The sequence below is a fragment of the Chiloscyllium punctatum genome, chromosome 13, assembly GCF_047496795.1.
Source record: "Chiloscyllium punctatum isolate Juve2018m chromosome 13, sChiPun1.3, whole genome shotgun sequence".
Classification (NCBI taxonomy): Eukaryota; Metazoa; Chordata; class Chondrichthyes; order Orectolobiformes; family Hemiscylliidae; genus Chiloscyllium; species Chiloscyllium punctatum.
This window is the reverse complement of record NC_092751.1, coordinates 86,761,110-86,783,600: the sequence shown is the minus strand read 5'-3', so window position 1 is coordinate 86,783,600 and position 22,491 is coordinate 86,761,110. Positions and strand designations below refer to the sequence as shown.

General features: G+C 43.3%; 1 protein-coding gene across 1 annotated transcript in view; it reads right to left on the bottom strand.

Moving 5' to 3' along the window:
* LOC140484607 (transmembrane protein 150A) overlaps positions 1-22,491 on the bottom strand; it is a 57,582-nt gene that overhangs the window by 18,045 nt on the left and 17,046 nt on the right. The window contains exons 2-3 of the mRNA XM_072583114.1: positions 9,880-9,927; positions 7,620-7,691 (exon numbers count right to left, since the gene is read on the bottom strand). Coding sequence (XP_072439215.1) covers positions 7,620-7,691; positions 9,880-9,927 — 120 coding nt within the window. The remainder of the gene's footprint in view (positions 1-7,619; positions 7,692-9,879; positions 9,928-22,491) is intronic.

The window sequence follows — 22,491 nt, the reverse complement described above, 5'->3', positions numbered from 1 at the left end:
TCTCCACTCTGCCAGTGCAAGTGTCACCATCTTCTCTCAATAACTCTCATTCTTCAATGCCCTAGACAACACCGGTTCAGTTTGCCCAACCTCTCTTTGAAGGCCAGCCCTGCAATCCTTTGTTTAAAACACACTGTTCTCTCCTGATTGTTTTGTCAATTCCTTCACAAAAATAATTGAATATTTATTATTTTCTTCCGGCTCATCACACACAATCTCATTTGGTTAATCAGCCCTGCCTCAAGCTCACTCCCAGTCTCTGCCTCGGGTTAAATGCCCTCACAAATCGGTGTTCATTTTAAGCCAAAGATGACCTTCTTTTTTTAATCCCATGCCAATATTTTCCAACTCCACGTCATTCCTTTTGTGCATGCCTCTGCCGAAATGCTTGTCCATACCATTATCATCTGCATAGAGCATGGCAGCAAACCCTTCAGTCTAACTCATCCATGCTGACCTAGTTTCCCAAACTAAACCAGTACCATCTGCCAGCATTTGGCCCAAACTCCTCTATGCCTTTCCTACTCATGTACCTGTCCAGGTGTCTTTTAACTGTTGCAACTGTACCTGCATCCATCACTTCCTCTAATAGTTTATTCGCCACACGAACCACTCTCTCTGTGAAAAAGTTGTCCCTCAGGTCCCTTTCTCTTCTCACCTTAAAAATACACCCTCTAGTTTTGAACTCCCCCACCATATAAAAAAGACCTTTGTTATTCACCTTATCTCAGCCCGTCATGATTTTATAAACTTCTACAGAGTCACCCAGAGACAAAATGAATGAATGAAGGAATAATTTTATTGTCATGTGTATTTTAGTGTGTTTGATAACCACTAGCCAAACACTGTTCCATCCTCCACTCTCCCAATCTCATTTGTCTTCCTAGCCCTATATGGCATGGCAAGACAGATATACTGTGAGTCTGGCAATTCTGGCTGAGAAGTCAAAGTGCTTAAAGGCAAGGCAGAGGTGCAGTGAGGATCCTATAAGCTCTGAATGAGTGACTAAGAGAGCAAGCGAGAGCTACCTGGAGATGCAGCCTGGTCAACCCTGAGCTGTCCATTTGTGTCTCTGAGCACACAATGTCCTTGCTGCAGTGTTGCAATGAGAGCTGCCAGTGCAGCCTGAGGTGCAGCACTGCTGTAAATGGATCAGCAACGTGCCACGATGCTGCACGTATCAGATGTTGCTGTTCAGAGTCCATTATGGAGATCCTTCAGAACAAACAGCGAGCTGAATCTGCCAGGTCTCCATTTGATTACCACGTCGAGAATTCTGGATGTTCAGATTGATTGGAATATTTGGTAAGGTAGGATCCTGAATATTAGTGAGGCGAGAAGTAGTACTCAGAAGGTCTCAGGCCTCCAGCTAGGCCTCACCACACATCTCCCCCAATTCTATAGGTAATCTCAGCATGGCACTCAGATCCCTATCCTCACTCTGAATAACCACAGTCAGTTCAACAAGAGTCTGGCTTACTCTGTCCTTCAGTGAGCAAAGTGGAAGAGAAGGGAAAGTTAGACGGTGAGTGAGGATAGGAATCACAGGTGTGTCAGAACTACAGGTGAAGGAAGTGGTGATGTCTGTAGAGAAGATAGGTCCAAACCAGCATTAACACCAGAATTACATTCCACATTCCAGTGCCCACAGTACCTTACATATGAACAAGGAGAGAAATAGGCCATTCACCCCTATACTGCTGTATGAGAATACAACCGAACACAAGTATGGAGAACACAGTTATAGGAGAACACAGATCAGGAGAATAGTTACAGGCGAATGCAGTGACAGGACAAACACAGTTACAAGAGGATACTGTTACAGGAAAGTCTGTTCTTCTATTTAATACAACCATTGCTGATTTGATTGTAACTTTAAATCCACATTCCTGTCCACTCTTTCACCCATTAGATTAACAAAAAGCTATTCATCTCTGTCTTAAAAATAGTCAGAAGAAAAATACTCTACTAGCTTGTCTGATTCCTTCCTATAATTTTGCCTTTGTTTCAGTCTCCCAGCACATTAATCTGGCCTTCTGTATTACAAGTCCTATGCCAGATTTTCCTTGTGCATATACATTGTTTTGTGCCTTGCATCTACCCAAAGGAGGCTATTTCAGCCCATTGTGCCTACCCTGCACTTTGAAGGGACTAAACAGAAGGCAGGAATGTGCAAGGACAAGAGAATTTGAGGAATGCAGAATTCCCGAATGGGATAAGCAGTGAGGAGATTTCAGATATGGGAGGATAATGTTGTTGAATTTGAGATAAGCACAGAGATTGCTGGAATTACTGTTATAGGAAATTGCAGTTAGAGAAAAATGCAGAAGTAGGAGAATGCAGTTATAGGAGAATGAAATATCAGAGGATGCTGTTTACAGAACGCACTTATAGGGGAAGGCAGCTACTTTAGAAACCAATTATAGGGAAATATTAGAATGTAGGTACGGGGAACATAGCAGTAGGAGAATGTATTTTCAGGAGCATGCAGTGTAGAAGAACAGAATTATAAAAAGAGAGAACATAGTTACATGAGAACGCAGGTTCAGGATAATTCCATTATAGCTGTTAAAAGAGAATGCTGTTAGAGGACACTGTGTTTAATTAGACTGCAGTAAGAGAAGAACACTGCTGTATAAGAATGCAACCGAACACAAATATGCAGCACACAGTTATAGGAGACCACAGATCAGGAGAACATAGTTATTGGCAGATGCAGTGACAGGAGATCGCAGTGACAGGAGATCACATTTACAAGAGGGACAACAGTTACAGGAAAACGGAGTTCTGAGTGAATGCAGTTACAGGAAAATGCAGATATAGAAGAATACAGATATAGGATCAAGCTGTTATTGGAGAGCATTCTTTTACCAGAGAGCAGATCGTTGAGAGTGCTATTTTAGGAGAAAACACTGATAGGAGAATGCGGGTACAGGAGGACACATTTTGAAAACTGTGCAGTTTTATTGTAATGCAGTTGGAGAATAATGCTGTTATTAGAGTGAAAGGAGAACACTTATGGAAGAATGCAGCAGCAGAACACAGGAAGGGGACAGTGCAGTTTTATTAAACTGTATTTGGAGGAGGATGCATTTATGTGAGAACACAGTCACCAGAAAAATCAGAAAAAGAGAGCATAGATATAGAAAAACACAGTTATGAGAAATTCAGTTACAGGAGAGTGGAGATATAGGAGAACAGAGCTCTGGAGGAATGCTGGAAAATAATAAAAGCAGTTTAAAATCAAGCATTTAGAGGGGAGCAGGGAGTAGTTATATAATAATGCAGTTATAGGAGAACATGGTTACAGGAAAATGCAGCTACAGAACATAAAGAGCAGGACTATGTTGTTAGATTGTAATTAGCTGAAAGCACTATTGTAAGAGAACACAGTTATAGAGAACACGGTTATGGGGGAGAGCTATGGAACAAGAATTTAATTGTAGAAGAACACATTTAAAGGAGAAAGTGGTTGTAAGCAACGCAGTTAAAGCAGCACACAGTTATAGGAGACCACAGTAATAGGAGAACATGGTCACAGGAAAATAATTATCAGTAGATGGGATAAGAGAAGAACATAGTAATTGGAGAATGCACTTACCAGTCGTCACAGTTAGAGGAGAAGATAGTTAAAGTGAAAGTGGTCACAGGGGACCACAGGAGACTATAGTTGCAGAAGGTCACAGAGTTGGGAAAATCATGTTACAAGAGAGTGCAGTTTCAGACAGTTATCAAGGAACACACTTATAGGAGAACACAGGACAGTGCAGTTTTGTCACAATGCAGTTATGGGAGAATGCAGATAAAACAGAATACAATTATAGGGAACAGAATTGAAGGAGAGTACAGTTACAAGAAAAGACAGTAGTAGGAAAATGCAATTATTGGAATTACAGGAAAATGCAGCTATAGCAGAACACAGTTACAGGAAAGAGAGTTGGAGGCTAGTGCAATTACAGGAAAACTCTTTCAGGAGAACACTGTATCAAAAGAATACAATAACAGGACAGTTCAGTTATAGGAGAACATAGTTACAAGTGCAAAATAAAGAAATACAGATGATGGAAAGTTGTGCTTTCTCTTCACAGATGCTGCCAGACCATTTGAGTTTCTTCAGCAATTTCTGTTCTTGTTTTAGTTACAAGCGAACACAGGCTTAGGAGATTTTAGAAAGATGATCAAAATCCCAGGACAGATGTTAGAGATTGAGAGTCTTTTGAATGTTTGCAGAGATGCAGTTCCATGCAAGTCATTTCCAGGGCATGTTGGGCAGGATTGGGTGGAATACACAGAGGGAGGGGTTGATATACAGGACTCCAGACTCAGATGAAGGGGCACAGACTGGGAATTACATAATCAGACAGTAATTTTTAGGATCACATTTGGAGGATCATTGACCACAAATCTCTCCTACGACCCACTTGCTATCATCAGGGTGAAGGCTCCAGCAAAGTCATTATTTTAATAAATAGTTTAAAGGCGTTTTTTTGTGTTGTTAGCTGAACTAAGTGTGGTTGATGAATGAAAGAAGGTCGGCAACTGACAGAGAACATCGAGGTGTCCATGGATACGGCAAACAGCAGATTACATAGTAACCTGGAATTTATCTGTTTCAAGTTAAATCTGTCTGGCCTCATTTGTCAGAATGCCAAGCACAGAGCGCTGAGAGGCAACAGTCTGTCCCACGATGTCTGGGTGCAGCTGACTGCAGACACATTCTGTTCACTGCATTCAGCAAAGTGCAGGAACAGGTCTGTTTCCATGCTGTACGACTCAATGACTCCAAGATCATGGCCGAACAGAATATAACTTCAAATCTCACCTGTCTCTTTCCCCCCTTTCACCCACTTGCTCAGTAAGAATTTATCCACCCAGTCTCTGAATAATATTCAAGCACTAGACTGCCACCACCTTTTCAGGAAGAGAGTTCCAAAGACACTCAACACTGAGAAAAAAGAAAATCACCTCATCTCTGTTTTACTGAGGCAACTCAAGAGTTTTAAACAGCGGCTATTTGTTCTAGATTCTTCTATAAGAGGAAAGATCCTCTCCACATAGATCTGGTCAAGACCCCTCAGGATTTTATATGTTTCAGTTAAATCAAACCCCCAGGAGATACAAAGCCCAATCTTTCTTCATACGATAGTCCATTCATTCCAAGTCACAGCCTGGAAACTTTTTCTTATATGTATCTTTCCTTAAATACTCCATAAATGGTTTCATAAATGCCTACTCTAAGTGAAGTGGAACCTTCCTACCTTTATATTCAAAACCCCTCACAATAAAATGTAATATTTTATGAGCTTCCCTAATTACTTGCTGTACTTGCATATTAAACCTCTGACAATCAAAACTGTCATTCATCATTAACTGGTGCCTTTCTATGGCAATGCTTCTACAAATCAGAGCCCACTTGTCAACTAATCAATATTCTCTTTTCATACAGTACAAATGTTGGTGTTCCCCCATAATTGATATTCTTGCAAATTGTCCTGATGAGTGGAAGACAAAAGTCTTGGATGAAATGGGTATCTTTTTTCAGTAACATTCAAGGTTTGCACTACCAAATGATGACCCAGCAAGCTGTGGTGAGATTTGACCTGACACCCCAGAGAATGTCCCTAACCCCCTGAGTCAACAATTTAGCAACATTATTACCAGCTTCCCATCAGGGATTAGCGTGTCGAATTGATACTTAACAATCTGAGTTCTCCAGTGCCTTAGAACCACTTTGAGGTAGATGGTGACATAAAGAGGCAAGCCAATGTGATTTTGTAACATTCACACGAAACCAGAATCATCCTAAGATTTATGATACGTTCTTTGTGACACATGAACAAACTATTTTTTGAGATGGGCGTCTCCACTGCTAAAGGCACTGGCCCCACCTTGTTCCTATTCATGCTGTAAGGCAGTGTAGGGCTCTTCCAGCTTCACAGGAAAGGCACAATCCTACTGGAGGTTGCTCTATTTGCCCAAAGGTGAGTGATCTGCGAGATACAGTGCTCTCTATCACATCGCCAGTGGTCTGTCAGTCTGGTAACTCACCGATATAAAACCTCACATGCTGCTCCAAAGAAATGTGACCCTAAAGCATTGACGGTTAGATCTTAATTGGCAAATCCCACCCCAGGAATTCGAAATACATCTGGTGGACACTTCCACCAGGCGAGAAAAGTCAGAGAGGTTTTAACTTTCATTTTCCTCCATTTTGCTTTCAATGTTATGACTTGAAAAAATATTGGCCATGTGGCAGGAGGTCATCTGATAAAATCTCCAGGAACATGTCCACCCAAAATTGGCAACCTTAATTTTATTCAATGCTACGCAAGTCCAGCACTGATGGATCTTAGTAACAATTCCAACACTGAATTAGTGGTGCTGGAAGAGCACAGCAGTTCAGGCAGCATCCAAGTAGCTTTGAAATCGACGTTTCGGGCAAAAGCCATCCAGAATCTGGTTTCCAGCATCTGCAGTCATCATTGTTTTTACCGAACAATTCCAACACCCCCATTAGTAGAATGCACTTCACTTTGAAGGTAAGGTACAGCAACACTGCAGAGGGTCAATGTGGAGAACAATCAGAGTCAGGCTAACTTGGCCTCCTGTTGTGACTTTACCAAGGAAAGGTGGTTTATCCTGCCAATCTGTATACCCAGCACTCCAGCCTCATCCCACTCCTTGGTTTTTTTTTGCAGGTGGCACTGGGGAAGGGGCATAGTCCTCTTTCAAAAGGGTTGAGGCCAATTCATTTAGAGACCAACTGAGGCCTGTTAAGATTGTTCAGTCGACCTCCAGGATCCCACGGTGATGGGCACCCAGCAGCCCTTCGAGGTCCCCTCTGCCAGGGTGCAGATGCCATCCCACAGCTGGGTGGCTGTGTGGTTCGCACAGCTGCCTCACAGTGCTAGGGACTTGGGTTCGATTCCAGCCTCGGAAGACTGTCTGTGTGGAGTTTGCACATCCTCCCTGTGTCTGTGTGGGTTTCCAGTCCAAAGATGTGCAAGGTAAGGTGAATTGGCCATGCTAAATTGTCCATAGTGTTCAGGGATGCATTAGTCAGGGGTAAATGTAAAGTAATAGGGTAGGGAAATGGGTCTGGGTGGGTTACTCTTCAAAGGGTCGGTGTGGACTTGTTGGGCCGAAGGGCCTGTTTCCACACTGTAGGGATTTGATGTTAGTGAGTAGCGAACTGAGCAACTCAACTTGAGAAGGGTTCCAACTCAGAGGGGAAGTGAGGTGGCATTTTAATCTTCCCCACACCATGAATGTTGGGAACGGAGGTTAAATTTGAGAGCTTAGCTCATGACAAACTTCTTTGTAACTGGCCGTTGCAGATGGCAGTGTTATAAAACTACGTGCTGCAAGCTCTCAAAAGGATTTGAGTCAAGCACAAAAACACAACAACTGAGGTCACAGTGATATCACAACTCACCTCAGAGGCCCATCTACATATTCATTAAGCCCTTTCTCATCACATTCCATCATAAAGTTTTAAACCACCCCTTCCTCCGTCAAGTCAATCCGCATTATCTTCTGCCACAGTGCAGTTCCTGAGAGTGTCTCTCCCTGTTGTTTGAAGTCTATACACTGAGTCACCACTCAGACTGTCAGCTTACCTTACAAAGGGCATGTTACGAACAGAGCAACATCTCACCGAGGTGTCAGGAGAACAGGAACGATTGTACACCCTGCAGGACAAAGACCAGGCATTGACTCAAACAACGAGTTCCAAATCAACCACTCTCAGTTGACCGTGACAAGCATTCAAACTAGTCAAAAAGTAAAACGAATTACTGAGGATGTTGTTCAATTGAAATAAAAAAAACTGGAAATGGTGGAGAAACTCAGCATCTCTACTGTCCTGCCTTGTCCTTCTCCACAGCCATTACTACCCCCTTTGTCTTCTGTCTGCTGACATTATTGATCCATATCCCTCTCACCCTCAAACCTTCTCGCCCCCTCACTTGCTTCTCCCAAACAGCTTAAACACACACCATCTCCAATTCTTTTTAGTTTTGAGCAAGAGTCATTGAACTTGAGGTGTTAACTCGGTTTCTCTCTCCACAGATGCTGCCACACTTGCTGAGTTTCTCCAGCATTCTCTGTTTTACTTCCAGTTTTCAAGCCATTCAGAGCTAACCAGAACTGCTGCACGTTTAGTTCTGAAATCGGTTTAAAGAACAACATATTCACCTTCAATCTAATCTTACATTCAAGGAACATTGGGAGCAGGAGTAGGTCATTCAGTTCATTAAACCTCTTCTACCATTCATAAAGATCATGCTGGCCTTCATTCCATCTCATTCATCAATTGATCAATATCCTTTGATTCCCTTCCCCAGCAAACCCATATCTATCTGAACATTACAAACTATCAATGTTCCCAGTGTCTTTGGCAGATAGAGTCATAGAAATGTACAGCACGGAAACAGACCCTTCAGTCCAACTCGTCCAGGTATCCCAACCCAATCTAGCCCCACCTGCCAGCACCCGGCCCATATCCCTCCAAACCCTTCCTATTCATATACCCATCCATATGCCTTTTAAATGTTGCAATTGTACCCGCCTCCACCACCGAAGGGCATGGGAACAGGCCCTTCGGTCCACACCGACCCGCCGAAGCGCAACCCACCCAGACCCATTCGCCTACATTTACCCCTTCACCTAACACTACGGGCAATTTAGCATGGCCAATTCACCTAACCTGCACATTTTTGGATTGTGGGAGGAAACCTGGAGTACCCGGAGGAAACCCACACAGACACGGGGAGAATGTGCAAACTCCACACAGAGAGTCGCCTGAGGCGGGAATTGAACCCGGGTCTCAGGCGTTGTGAAGCAGCAGTGCTAACCACTGTGCCACCGTGCCGCCCACCTCTGACAGCTCATTCCATACACATACCACCCTCTGCATGAAAAAGTTGCCTCTTTTATAATCTTTCCCCTCTCACCCTAAACCTATGCCCTCTAGTTCTGGATTCCCCCACCCCAGGGAAAAGACTTTGTCCATTTATCCCATCCATGATTTTATAAGCCTCTATAAGGTCACCCCTCAGCCTCTGACACTTCAGGGAAAACATCCCTAACCTTTTGAACCTCTCCCAATAACTCAAACCCTCCAACCTTGGCAACATCTTTGTAAATCTTTTCTGAACCCTTTCAGATTTCAATGATCCTTTGAGCGAAATGCATCCTTCCGGAACCATCTATCTCTACCTTTAAGTTCGTGCCCTCTCTGTGCAGGAATCCCGATCAGAGAAAGTGGTTTTTCCAATCTAACGTTGGCAATTTAAATAGCTACATTTAAATCACCCTTCAAATTTCTATACTCAGGAATGCAAGCCAAATTTCTACAGCAGCCCACAGAACTTAAATCTGCCTTGCGTCCCTTTCTCAAATCCAATATATCCTTCCTAAGGGTGGAACCTCAAAACAGAAAACAGCACTCAAGAGGGGTCTGTACTGCATATCATTTTGAAAAGTTCATTTTGTTCACTTGAAGTTACCGTAGGTATTTGTACCAACAGAGGGAGTCTGCATAAGCTGGTTAATAAAAGTAAGCCATGTTCACTCGAGTGATTTTAATTCTGGATCACCCTGGCTGTTTTTGTCCCAATGGGTGGGACCAAGGCTATGTGAAAGTATCACGTTTGCCCCTTTCCAACACCTTCCCTCCCACCCAAGATCTTGACGTGGAGCAATCGAGCAGCTCACTGTGTGTGTTATGATCAGTAACTGGAGTTCTCAGGATTCAGTGAACACTGTGGTGCCTGAGGTCTGCATTACTCTACAGGCAGTTGTAGCATCTGTAGACTAGCTGGTCATTGATATAAATTACTCTGCCCTCATTATAACATTTAAAAAATGACAACCTACCAGTTGTACAATGGGCACACATGGCCATTTCTCAGGGCTAGACCATACCTGTCAAGAGAAACAGAAATTATTCAATGCACACGCAGTAACAACCAATCTGCCCACACACCTCAGATAATTTTACACAGACTCCAGCGCCGGTTCATTTTTTCATTCTACCTCTCCCTTATTAGAACTGTTTTGGAAACTGAGTTGCATGATTTGGGTCGTACTGACAGTCAGCTGAAAATGTACAGATTGTTCTGTTGCATTTTGAATCCAGTTTTACTGAGATAACGCAGGTCCACCCTCATTGTTCACTCCGTAAGATGTGGAGCAGAGTAGGCCATTTAGCCCATCGAGGGTGCTCTGCTATTCAATGAGATCATGACTGGTAGGCAGGGTCGAGGGGGATATGGGCCAAGTGCTGGCAAATGGGACTAGATTAATTTAGGATATCTGGTTGGCATGGATGAGTTGGACCTGTTTATCACTATGACTCTATGACCACTTTCCTCCTTTATTCCCTAAGCCTTGATTCCCTGACTTATTAAAAATGTATCTCTCTCAGCTTTGAATATAATAAGTGACTCAGTTTTGACAGCTCTCTGTGGTAAATAATTCCACCCTCCAACACCTCCACCCATCGAAAAGTAAGGTGAGAATTACTCCTGGCGAGCAGATACCTTTCCTTGTCAGTCATTCTGATCTCTAGCCCATGTCTGAATAAACTCACTTCAGCTCAGCATTGCTGCCTTATAAGGGCCACCCCTGGGTCTTGGGACTATTTCTGGGTCACAATATCGAATAAGGTCTTTATTTTCTCCTTCTCCTTCCTTCCTCTCCCTCCTTGCGATAGGATTTACCCTGTGGGTTTCTTCAGCCTCAGATGGAAGTCTGAACTGAGTGGAAAGGAGTCGCTCATTGTGATTTTCCTGGAATTAGTCAACTCACAGTTAGGCCTCCCAAAGCCCTGAGGCCATTCAGAGTCCTTGCAGATTGAGTAGGGTACAGCTGAGGGTAGGCAAGAGAGAGGGCACTTTCTTCACTGGGTAGCCATGCCATAGCAAGGCGGGCAGGAAGTGGGCTTTTATACCTGCCTGGGGCATCATCTCACACCCACTTCCAGCTTGTCCCAGCCATTTGCCAAATGGCCACCTCCTGATACCCAAATTGATCTTTGTGCTAATGTGACTGCAAAACTACAGCAACGTTGTTGCCTCTGAACCAACCTCTGAAATGGTACTGAGGTGAGGATATTGAGGTGAGGGCAACATACACTGGCCTCACCTGCAAAACCACATCCCATTAGAGAATCAAGGAAAACAAAATTAGATAAATTACTCCTGGGACAATTTTAACTTTATTCAATATTTGTAAATCTATAGTTTAATTGGTACTAAAATTACTGAGAGATTGTAAGATCGGGGGAATTGTTACTCTGGTTTCCAAAGTTGAAGTTAGGCCATATATCAGTGTTTGCTCTGCACTTTAACTAAATTAATATGTTTGGCAGGACACCAACTCTCGAAATATATGAAACGCATTCTGTCATGAGATCAGCTGAAAGCACAGAGGGGTACTGAGTAAATGGACACGATCTCCTTGCAAAAGCTCACACATTGAGTGCTTTAACATATAAAACAACCCAGAATCTTTCAGAGAGAATGGGGAATAATGTGCTACAACCTGAACAATAACAGATTGGAGAAGGAGGAGCTAAAAGATGGTTATGCAGAGAATTTCAGAGAATGGAAACTTACTGTGAAGCTGCCAAAGATAGGGGTAAATGAAGGGGAATGAGTTGACCTGGGAGTGGTGTAGGGCAAAGGGAGGAGACAGGGAAGCTCAGTGTGATACTGCGGGCCCTCATCGTGGGTTCAGCTTAACCACATGAAGCTCCACTCAGTCTGCTTCTGTGTGTGTCACTGATTTTGATTTTGATTTATTGTTGTCACATGTACCTAAGTACTGTGAAAAGTTTTGTTTTGCGTGCACTACAGGCTTATCATAACATACAAGGACATGCAGATCATAGACTGTTTTGACAGAGTGAGGTATATAAGATTACATATGCACAGGAGGTATACAAAAGCAGGATCAACATGAGGTTTGAAGTTAGAGAGGTCCATTCATCAGCCTAATAACAGCGGGGAAGAAGCTGTTCTTTAACCTGTTGGTACGTGTGTTTAAGTTTTTGTATCTTCTGTCTGACAGAAGGGATTGGAAGAGATTATAACTGGGTGGGAGGGGTCTTTGATGATGTTGGCTGCCTCTCCGGGGCAATGAGAAGTGTAGATGGAGTCAATGGAAGGTTGGCTTGGGTGATGGTCTGGGCTATGTTCACAACTTTCTGTAGTTCCTTACAGTCCTGGGCAGAGCAGATACCGTACCAAGCCTTGATGCCCCCAAATAGAACACTTTCTGTAAAGTTTGGTGAGGGTCCTTGTGAACATGCTGAATTTCCTAAGCCTCCTGAGGAAGCAGAGGTGTTGTTGTGCCTTCTTGACTGTTGCATCTACGTGGGAGGACCAAGGCAAATTATTGGTCATCGTCACTCCTAGGAACATGACGCTCTCAACCCTCTCCACCTCAGCTCCAGTGAAGTAGTTGATGAATAGTTCATAGAGTCATAGAGTTGTAGAGAGGTATAGCATGGAAACAGATCCTTCGGTCTAACCCATCCATGTCGACCAGATATCCCAACCCAATCTAGTCCCAACTGCCAGCACCCAGCCCATATCCCTCCAAACCCTTCCTATTCATATACCCACCCAAATGCCTTTTAAATATTGCAATTGTACCAGCCTCCACCACTTCCTCTGGCAGCTCATTCCATACATGTACCACCCTTTGTGTGAAAACCCTTAGGTCTCTTTTATATCTATCCCCTCGCACCCTAAATCTATGCCCTCTAGTTCTGGACTCCCTGACTCCAGGGCAAAGGTTTTGTCGATTTATCCTATCCATGCCTCTCATAATTCTGTAAACTTCTATAAGGTCACCCCTCAGCCTCCGATGCTCCAGGGAAAACAGCCCCAGCCTGTTCAGCCTCTCCTGTAGCTCAGATCCTCCAACCCTGGCAACATCCTTGTTAATCGTTTCTGAACCCTTTCAAGTTTCACACATCCTTCTGATAGGAAGGAGACCAGAATTGCACGCAATATTCCAACAGTGGCCTAACCAATGTCCTGTACAGCTGCAACATGACCTCACAACTCCTGTACTCAACACTCTGGCCAATAAAGGAAAGCATACCAAATGCCATCCTGACTATCCTATCTATCTACGACTCCATTTTCAATGAGCTATGAACCTGCACTCCAAGGTCTCTTTGTTCAGCAACACTCTCAAGGACCTTACCATTAAGTGTATAAGTCCTGCTAAGATTTGCTTTCCCAAAACACAGTACCTCGCATTTATCAGAATTAAATTCCATCTGCAATATCCCAGCCCATTGGCCCATCTGGTCCAGATCCTGTTGTAATCTGGGGTAACCCTCTGCGCTATCCGCTACACTTCCAATTTTGGTGTCATCTGCAAACTTACTAACTGTACCTCTTATGCTTGCATCCAAATCATTTATGTAAATTACAAAAAGTAGAGGACCCAGCACCAATCCTTGTAGCACTCCACGGAACACAGGCCTCCAGTCTGAAAAACGACCATCCACCACCACCCTCTGTCTTCCACCTTTGAGCCAATTCTGTATCCAAATGGCTAGTTCTCTCTTTATTCCGTGAAATCTAACCTTGCTAATCAGTCTCCCATGGGGAACCTTGTCGAACGCCTTACTGAAGTCCATATTAATCACATCCACCGCTCTGCCCTCATCAATCCTCTTTGTTACTTTCTCAAAAAACTCAATTAAGTTTGTGAGACATGATTTCCAACGCACAAAATCATGTTGACTATCCCTAATCAGACCTTGCCTTTCCAAATACATGTACATCCTGTCCCTCAGGATTCCCTCCAACAACTTGCCCATCACCGAGGTCAGACTCACTGGTCTATAGTTCCCTGGCTTGTCTTTACCGCCCTTCTTAAACAGTGGCACCACGTTTGCCAACCTCCAGTCTTCCGGCACCTCACCTGTGACTATTGATGATACAAATATCTCAGCAAGAGGCCCAGAAATCACTTCTCTAGCTTCCCACAGAGCTCTCGGGTACACCTGATCAGGTCCTGGGGACTTATCCACCTTTACCTATTTCAAGACATCCAGCACTTCCTCCTCAGTAATATGGACATTTTGCAAGATGTCACCATCTATTTCCCTACAGTCTATACCTTCCATATCGTTTTCCACAATAAATACTGATGTAAAATACTCATTTAGTATCTCCCCCATCTCCAATGGGTCCACACAAAGGCTGCCTTGCTGATCTTTGAGGGGCCCTATTCTCTCCCTAGTTACCCTTTTGCCCTTTATGTATTTGTAAAAACTCTTTGGATTCTCCTTAATTCTATTTGCCAAAGCTATCTCATGTCTCCTTTTTGCCCTCCTGATTTCCCTCTCAAGTATACTCCTTCTTCCTTTATTCTCTTCTAAGGATTTACTTGATCTATTCTGTCTATACCTTCCATATGCTTCCTTCTTTTTCTTAACCAAACCCTCAATTTCTTTAGTCATCCAACATTCCCTATACCTACCAGCCTTCCCTTTCACCCTGATAGGAATATACCTTCTCTGGATTCTTGTTATCTCATTTCTGAAGGGTTCCCATTTTCTAGCCATCCCTTTACCTACGAACATCTGCCCCCAATCAGCTTTCGAAAGTTCTTGCCTAATACCGTCAAAATTGGCCTTTCTCCAATTTAGAACTTCAACTTTTAGATCTGGTCTATCCTTTTCCATCATTATTTTAAATCGAATAGAGTTATGGTTGCTGGCCCCAAAGTGCTCCTCCACTGACAACTCAGTCACCTGCCCTGCCTTATTTCCCAAGAGTAGGTCAAGTTTTGCACCTTCTCTAGCAGGTACATCCACATACTGAATCAGAAAATTTTCTTGTACACACTTAACAAATTCCTCTCCATCTAAACCCTTAACACTATGGCAGTGCCAGTCTATGTTTGGAAAGTTAAAGTCCCCTACCATAACCACCCTATTATTCTTACAAATAGCTGAGATCTCCTTACAAGTTTGTTTCTCAATTTCCCTCTGACTATTAGAGGGTCTATAATACAATCCCAATAAGGTTATCATTCCTTTCATATTTCTCAGTTCCACCCAAATAATTTCCCTGGATGTATTTCTGGGAATATCCTCCCTCAGCACAGATGTAATGCTATCCCTTATCAGAAATGCCACTCCCCCTCCTCTCTTGCCTCCCTTTCTATCCTTCCTGTAGCATTTGCATCCTGGAACATTAAGCTGCCAGTCCTGCCCATCCTTGAGCAATGTTTCTGTAATTGCTATGATACACCAGTCCCATGTTCCTAACCATGCCCTGAGTTCATCTGCCTTCCCTGTTAGGCCCCTTGCATTGAAATAAATGCAATTTAATTCATTAGTCCTACCTTGTCCCTGCTTGCCCTGATTGTTTGACTCACTTCTGTTCTCAACTGTTTCAGTCTCAGATTGATCTCTTTCCTCACTATCTCCCTGCTCCCCCCGCCTCCCGCACCCCCCCCCCCACCCCCAACCCCACCACCCACCTAACTAGTTTAAATCCTCCCGAGCAGCTCTAGCAAATTTCCCTGCCAGTATATTAGTCCCCTTCCAATTTAGGTGCAATCCGTCTTCTTCAGTTTTGCTGACATTGAGGGAGGGATTGTTATCTTTGCACCATTACACCAAGCACTCTATATGTAATGCATTAATTGTACCCAATTGCTGCTGCTGAGGCACAGGTAAAAGTACGGGCTGCTGAACAAGAATGCAGAGACCCTCAGGAGGAACTCTTTCAGCTTCTTGAGTCTGTTTGCAGCATTCAGTTAGGTCAGGACAAATTTGGTGTAGAGGTAACATGGTGACAGTTAACTGAGCCCTCTCTCAGTTTATTCTCCTGGGGATGTGGGTGTTGGAAATAAAGTTAACAATTCTGCCCCAACGCATCTGACCTGAGTTGCTTGCTCATACATTTCAGAGAGCAGTTAAGAGTCAGCCATCTTGTTGCCTGTATGGATTAAATTGTTGACTGGACGGGAGAAGGATGACACGTTTCCCTCTTCAAAGGGTATTAGTGAGCCAGATGGGTTTTCATGTCAGCCAGTGAGAGTTGTCATGGTCACCAGTAACAATACTAACATCCAGATTTAGGAACTGAATTTAAACTCCATCAGCTGCCCAGGTGGGACTTGAACCTGTGATCCCAGGAGTATTTGTTTACCACCACTGTCATTCTTAGTGATTACTTCACAAGGAGAGTATGAGATTCAAGCTTTAGGGCCAAGAATGAAGATTTGTGAGAATGATCTTACAGACGGTTAACAAAATACAGAAGCTAAACTTGAAAAATGCTTCCTAATAAATTCTCCCAGATGGGCAAGGAAGCTGTAAGACAACCTAGTAAAAGACAAATTTCACACTGAGTTCTTCTTTACACAGAGAGGTGAATAGGTTCTGATGTTAGCTTTGGTTTACAGTCGCATTTTGTTCCTCTGAGTCAAAGGATTGTAGATCCCAGCCCAGCCCAGTTCCAGGACTTAAGTCCCTATGGGCTCAGCTGAGAGCCTGCAGATACACTGAGGGAATGCTGCATGTTCGGAGGTGTGGTTTTCAGTTGTTTGTTAAATTCAGGTTCTGCCTGTTCTCTCAGTGGGATACAATGATTTCTTGCACAGAATTTAAAGATAATCAGGAGTCATCATAGAGTCCTGCCCAATATCTTTCACTTAATCAAATTCGCAAAAGGTAGTTTATTCATGATTCATTCCATCGTGGTCAGTAGGATTTTGCACCATGCAAATTTTCTGTCTTTTTGCCACTACACTGACTACACTTCAAAGATATTTACTTTAGTGTAGAGTGTGTTGAATCATGAAAGGTGCTGTATCAATGTAGATTCTAACATCACACCCTCTCCATCACCATGACAACAGATGTCCACTTTCCATAACCCTGTCTTGTTTCCATCCCTACCTCAGATCAGCTGCTGTGAAAACTCTCATCCATTCTCTGATTCAATGTCAATTCTGATCTCCCATCCTCTATAACCTTGATCTTTCCTCAAAACCCTGCTGTCCCTTTCCAAGCTCACACAATTACAGCAGTGTTACAGAGCAGAAGGAAGCCGTTGGCCCATCATGTCTGCACTAGCTCGACAAATGACCTTCTCCCACCTTTTCCCCATAGCTCTGCACATAGTTCCTATTTAAATAACCATCCAATGCCCTTTCGTATGCTTCAATTAAACCTGCCTCCACCATACTTTCAGGGAGTGAATTATGGACTCAACCCATTCACTATTTGAAAAGGTCTTTTTCTCACCTTGTACTTGCTTTTTGTTTGAAAATTACTTCAAGTCTGCGCCTTCACATTCTTGATCTCATTATGTACAGGAACAGTCTCTCCCATTGACTCCAACTGGTCCTCTTACAATTTTGAAAATTTCAAACAGGTTTCCTTCTTCTCCAGTCATCCTTATAACTGGAGTTTCTCATCCCTGGAACCATTCTTGTAAATCTCGTTGGCACTGTCTCTCCAATGCATTCATATCCTTCCTGTAAAGTGGCATGGGGAACTGTGCACAATGCTTCAGCTGAGCTCTAATATGAGTCATTTACAAGTTCAGCATGACCTGTCTGCTCTTGTGCTCTGTGCCCCTGTTAATAAAGTTCAGGATATTAAGTGCTTTATCAACTGCTCTCTCCGTCAGTTCTTCAATGAACTATGTACATATACACAGATTCTTTTGATCCTATAATCCCTTTACATGTATGTTGCCTATTTTGCATTGACCATCCATATTCTTCCTACCAAAAAGCATCATCTCAAAATTCTCTGCACTGGACCCCATCTGTCATCTATCTATTCACCCCACTAGCCTGTCTATGTCTTACACTGTCCTCCTCACTGATCACAATGATTCCAAGTTTTCTAACTTTGTAAAACTTTATAAAGATTTCCTACGCATCAAGATCTTGATTGTTAATATACAGCAGAACACTATGATCCATCCTGCCTCCTCTGTTCACACTGACCCACACTCGGCCCTGAAAGCTAAGATCCAGAGACATTAATGAGGTAAGCACGTTGCTGAGTTTTACCATTTTCTCAAAGCTGGGGCACATTCAAACCATGGAGATTGAATCAAGGGTTATGGAGATAAAGCAGGAAGAGGATACTGATTAGGAATGATCAGCCATGATCATATTGAATGGCGGTGCAGGCTCGAAGGGCTGAATGGCCTACTCCTGCACCTATTGTCTATTGTCTATTGCCTAAATGCTGTGCTGAATTTAGTGCTCAATTAGTTAAGCTATTCAATAAAACTACAAATAATCAATGAGTGACAGTTTAAAGTTTGAAAGCTTAATAAATTAAACAAAATAAATTAGCGATGGCAGGGAGACGATGTGTGGTAGCTGAAGCATATGGGGAATGGTGGAAACCTGCCTGATCCACAACAACTACCTCTGTAATAAATGTGGCTGCTGCTTCAGGAACTTCAGTTTAGGATGATGGGTTGGAATCTGAGATGCTAAGATACCTCAGAAAGGAACTTTGTTCAGAGGTTGACCCTAAGTCAGGGTCATTTCAAATACAGTGTGCAGTTGGGTTTGCTCATTTAAGGCAGGATGTAAATGCATTGGGGTAGTTCAAAAGAGATTTACTAGATTGATATATGCAATGTCTTACGAGGACAGTTTGGGCAGGCTAGGCTTGTTTCCATTGGAGTTGATTGAAGCGTACAAAATCCTGAATGGTCTGGATACAGCAAAGATGTTGCTCCTTTGGGGTTAATCCAGAATAAAGGGCACATTTGAAAATTAGGGGATCACTCTCCTCACAAGGCAGTGAAAGCTGGGTCATTGAATATTTTTAAGATGGAGGTCAGCAGATTCTTATTAGGAACAGCAATCAGAGATTACCAGGGTTGATAGGAATGGGGAATTTGGGACACATACAGATTAGCCACAAATCTGATCGAAGAGTGGTGCAGGTTCGAGGCCGGATTGTCTCGTGTTGTGTGTCAGTAGGAGGCTGTGACCCCACAGCAATGTGGTTGGCCTATCTTCCCTCTGGAATGGTAACCCAAGCTATTTAGTCCACAGATAATTTGGGAAAGGGGACAAATATTGGCCTTGCCAGTGATGCGTACATCACTGTGAGGAATACTAACCCTATCTCATTACCACTACACCACCAGGGCGCAATTTGTATTTGGCTTAGAGCAGAGAATCTTAAAGCCACAACTCTGAGCCTACATCCCACAAGGTGCTGTCATTCAGATAGATTGTTAAACTGAAGCCCTATCTACCTGCCCAGGGAGTGCTGAACATTTCTGTAATGTTGTCTTGTTTAACATTAATCACTTCAAACCAGTTACTGTCACACTGCTGTTTGTGGAATCTCACCGTGCTTCCCTACAAATGTGTACACTTCCTAAGGTTTTAAGTTTGTGGGGGAAGAAGTCTTTGCTTTCCTTGTTATTGAGCTACAGCAGAAAGCTTCAGCAGCTGTTAAACATCTACAGAACTGTTAAGTGTCTCAATGTTCACTTTTTTTCCCTCTGATAATGATCCTGTGAAACATATGGGGATATCGTTTATAGTCACTGTCTAAATGCAAGTAGTTGTTGTTTGTCCTGGAGATAGCACTGGAATGAATTGGAGACTTTCAGATCCTACAAAGGGAGCTGTGCAGGGTGGATGAGTTGATATGGTCTGGATGACCTTTCTTGTGCATTATTATCTCATGATATAAAATGTCGCAATTTCCTGCTTGCCTGTGGCTATCTATTCAAGCTGCTGTTCTCTCTAATGTTTAACTAGCTGTGGGATCATTCAGTCATTAATGCACTGCAAATATATCTTGTTCTAGCCATTGATGCATTGACCATGAACTTCCTTATTAAAACAGACAGTGAGTAAAGTAACACACAAAGCTCCCTTATTCACTTTGATACAGCACAACTTGCAAGTGTCTTTCATTCCCAATTGAATGCATGTTTCATTCTCTTTTTGAACTAATGCTTATTCTATCCTTGATACACATTTATAACTCTTTGTACATTTACTGAATAATCAATGCTTTGTGGTACTGTAAATTCCCTTCCAAGTTATTGGGATGTTAAAGGTGCTCTAGGAAAATAAGTTGAATGACCAATACCAGTTGTAACTACCCAGATACTGTTGCAGCTCATGCCCAATTGCAGTACAATTTGGGTACCATCAGGCTTGGGCAGTCAAGTGGCAAGAAACATTTGAACGAGCTCAAGCGCCCACTACACCATCACCAACAAGCCAAGAGATGGCATAATGGGATTCTCTGCGGAGCAATAATATGGTGATACAGATAAATTTTCTGGGGATTCAGTTCAAATTCCAACACAGCAGACAAACCTGGAATTATAGCTGATTGTCTGGTTCACTGATGGGGAAGGAAATCTGCTGTCTTGACTCACTCTGGTCTAAATGTGACTCCAGACCCACTGCAATTTGACCTAACAAGCCACTAGGCCCAATCTAATTCCTGAAGTGTTTCATGAACGGGAATGAAGGGAAACTGGACAGATCAATGCTTTGTGGTACTGTAAATTCTCTTCCAAGTTATTGGGATGTTAAAGGTGCTCTAGCAAAATAAGTTGAATGACCAATACCAGTCGTAACTACCCAGATACTGTTGCAGCTCATGTCCATGCAAAACGATTTGGATACCGTCAGGCTTAGACTGCCAAGTGGCAAGAAACATTCGAACCATCTCAACTGCCAGCAAATGATCATCTCCAACAAGCTGAGTGGTGATGGTGTAGTGGCATTCTCAGTGGGCCAGTAATCTGGTGATACAGATACTTTTTCTAGCATCTAAACATCTCTCTAGGCACCAGACACGACATCAACAACCTCATACTGTCAATCCTCCACATCAACATCTAGGGTCAGTGCCAACACTGAGAGAAATACCATACAGATTCGTCAAGCAATAGCCTGATATAATCATACTCCACGGAATCATACCTTCCTGACAATTCAACCACCATCCTGCGGTATGTCCTGTCCCACCAGCAGGACAAATCCAGCAGAGGTGGAACACTGCTGGATTTATTCTGGAGGAAGATACCCCCCAGATGTCTCATGGCATTAATTCAAACAGGGCAAGTACAGGGAGAACTAGCCATTTGGATACAGAACTGGTAGAAGACAGAGGGTGGTGGTGGAGGGTTGTTTTTCAGACTGTAGGCCTGTGACCAGTGGAGTGCCACTAGGATCGGTGCTGGGCCCTATACTTTATGTCATTTACATAAATGATTTGGATGTAAGCATAAGAGGTACAGTTAATAACTTTGCAGATGACACCAAAATTGGAGGTGTAGTGGACAACGAAGAGGATTACCTCAGGTTACAACAGGATCTGGACCAGATGGGCCAATGGGCTGAGAAGTGGCAGATGGAGTTTAATTCCGATAAATGCGAGGTGCTGCATTTTGGGAAAGCAAATCTTAGCAGGACTTATACGCTTAATGGTAAAGTCCTTGGGAGTGTTGCTGAACAAAGAGACCTTGGAGTGCAGGTTCATAGCTCCTTGAAAGTGGAGTTGCAGGTAGATAGGATAGTGAAGGAGGCATTTGGTATGCTTTCCTTTATTGGTCAGAGTATTGAGTACAGGAGTTGGGAGGTCATGTTGCGGCTGTACAGGACATTGGTTAGACCACTGTTGAAATATTGTGTGCAATTCTGGTCTCCTCCCTATTGGAAAGATGTTGTGAAACTTGAAAGGGTTCAGAAAAGATTTACAAGGATGTTACCAGGGTTGGAAGGTCTGAGCTATAGGGAGAGGCTGAACAGGCTGGGGCTGTTTTCCCTGGAAAACAGCCTCAGTTGGAGGCTGAGGGGTGACCTTATAGAGGTTTACAAAATTATGAAGGGCATGGATAGGATAAATAGGCAAAGTCTTTTCCCTGGGGTCAGGGAGTCCAGAACTAGACGGCATCGGTTTAGGGTGAGAGGGGAAAGATATAAAAGAGACCTAAGGGGCAGAGGGTGGTACGTGTATGGTATGAGCTGCCAGAGGATGTGGTGGAGGCTGGTACAATTGCAACATTTAAGAGGCATTTGGATGGGTATATGAATAGGAAGGGTTTGGAGGGATATGGGCCAGGCGCTAGCAGGTGGAACTAGATTGGGTTGGGATATCTGGCCGGCATGGATGGGTTGGACCGAAGGGTCTGTTTCCATGCTGTACATCTCTATGACTCTATGACTAAGTACATTTCCTGGCAATTATTATACACCACCCCTCGGCTGATGAGTTGCTACTGCTCTGTGTTGAGAAATCCTGAGGGTGCCAAGAGTGCAGAATGTACTCTGGCTGGGGCTTCAATGTCCTGAGCTGGTCAGGTCCAAAAGGACACAGCTGCTCACTTGTGGCAGTTGGTGAGGGAACCGATAAGAGGGAAAAACATACCTGACCTCATCCTCACCTGTAAATGTCTCTATCCATGACAGTATCAGTAAGAATGACCA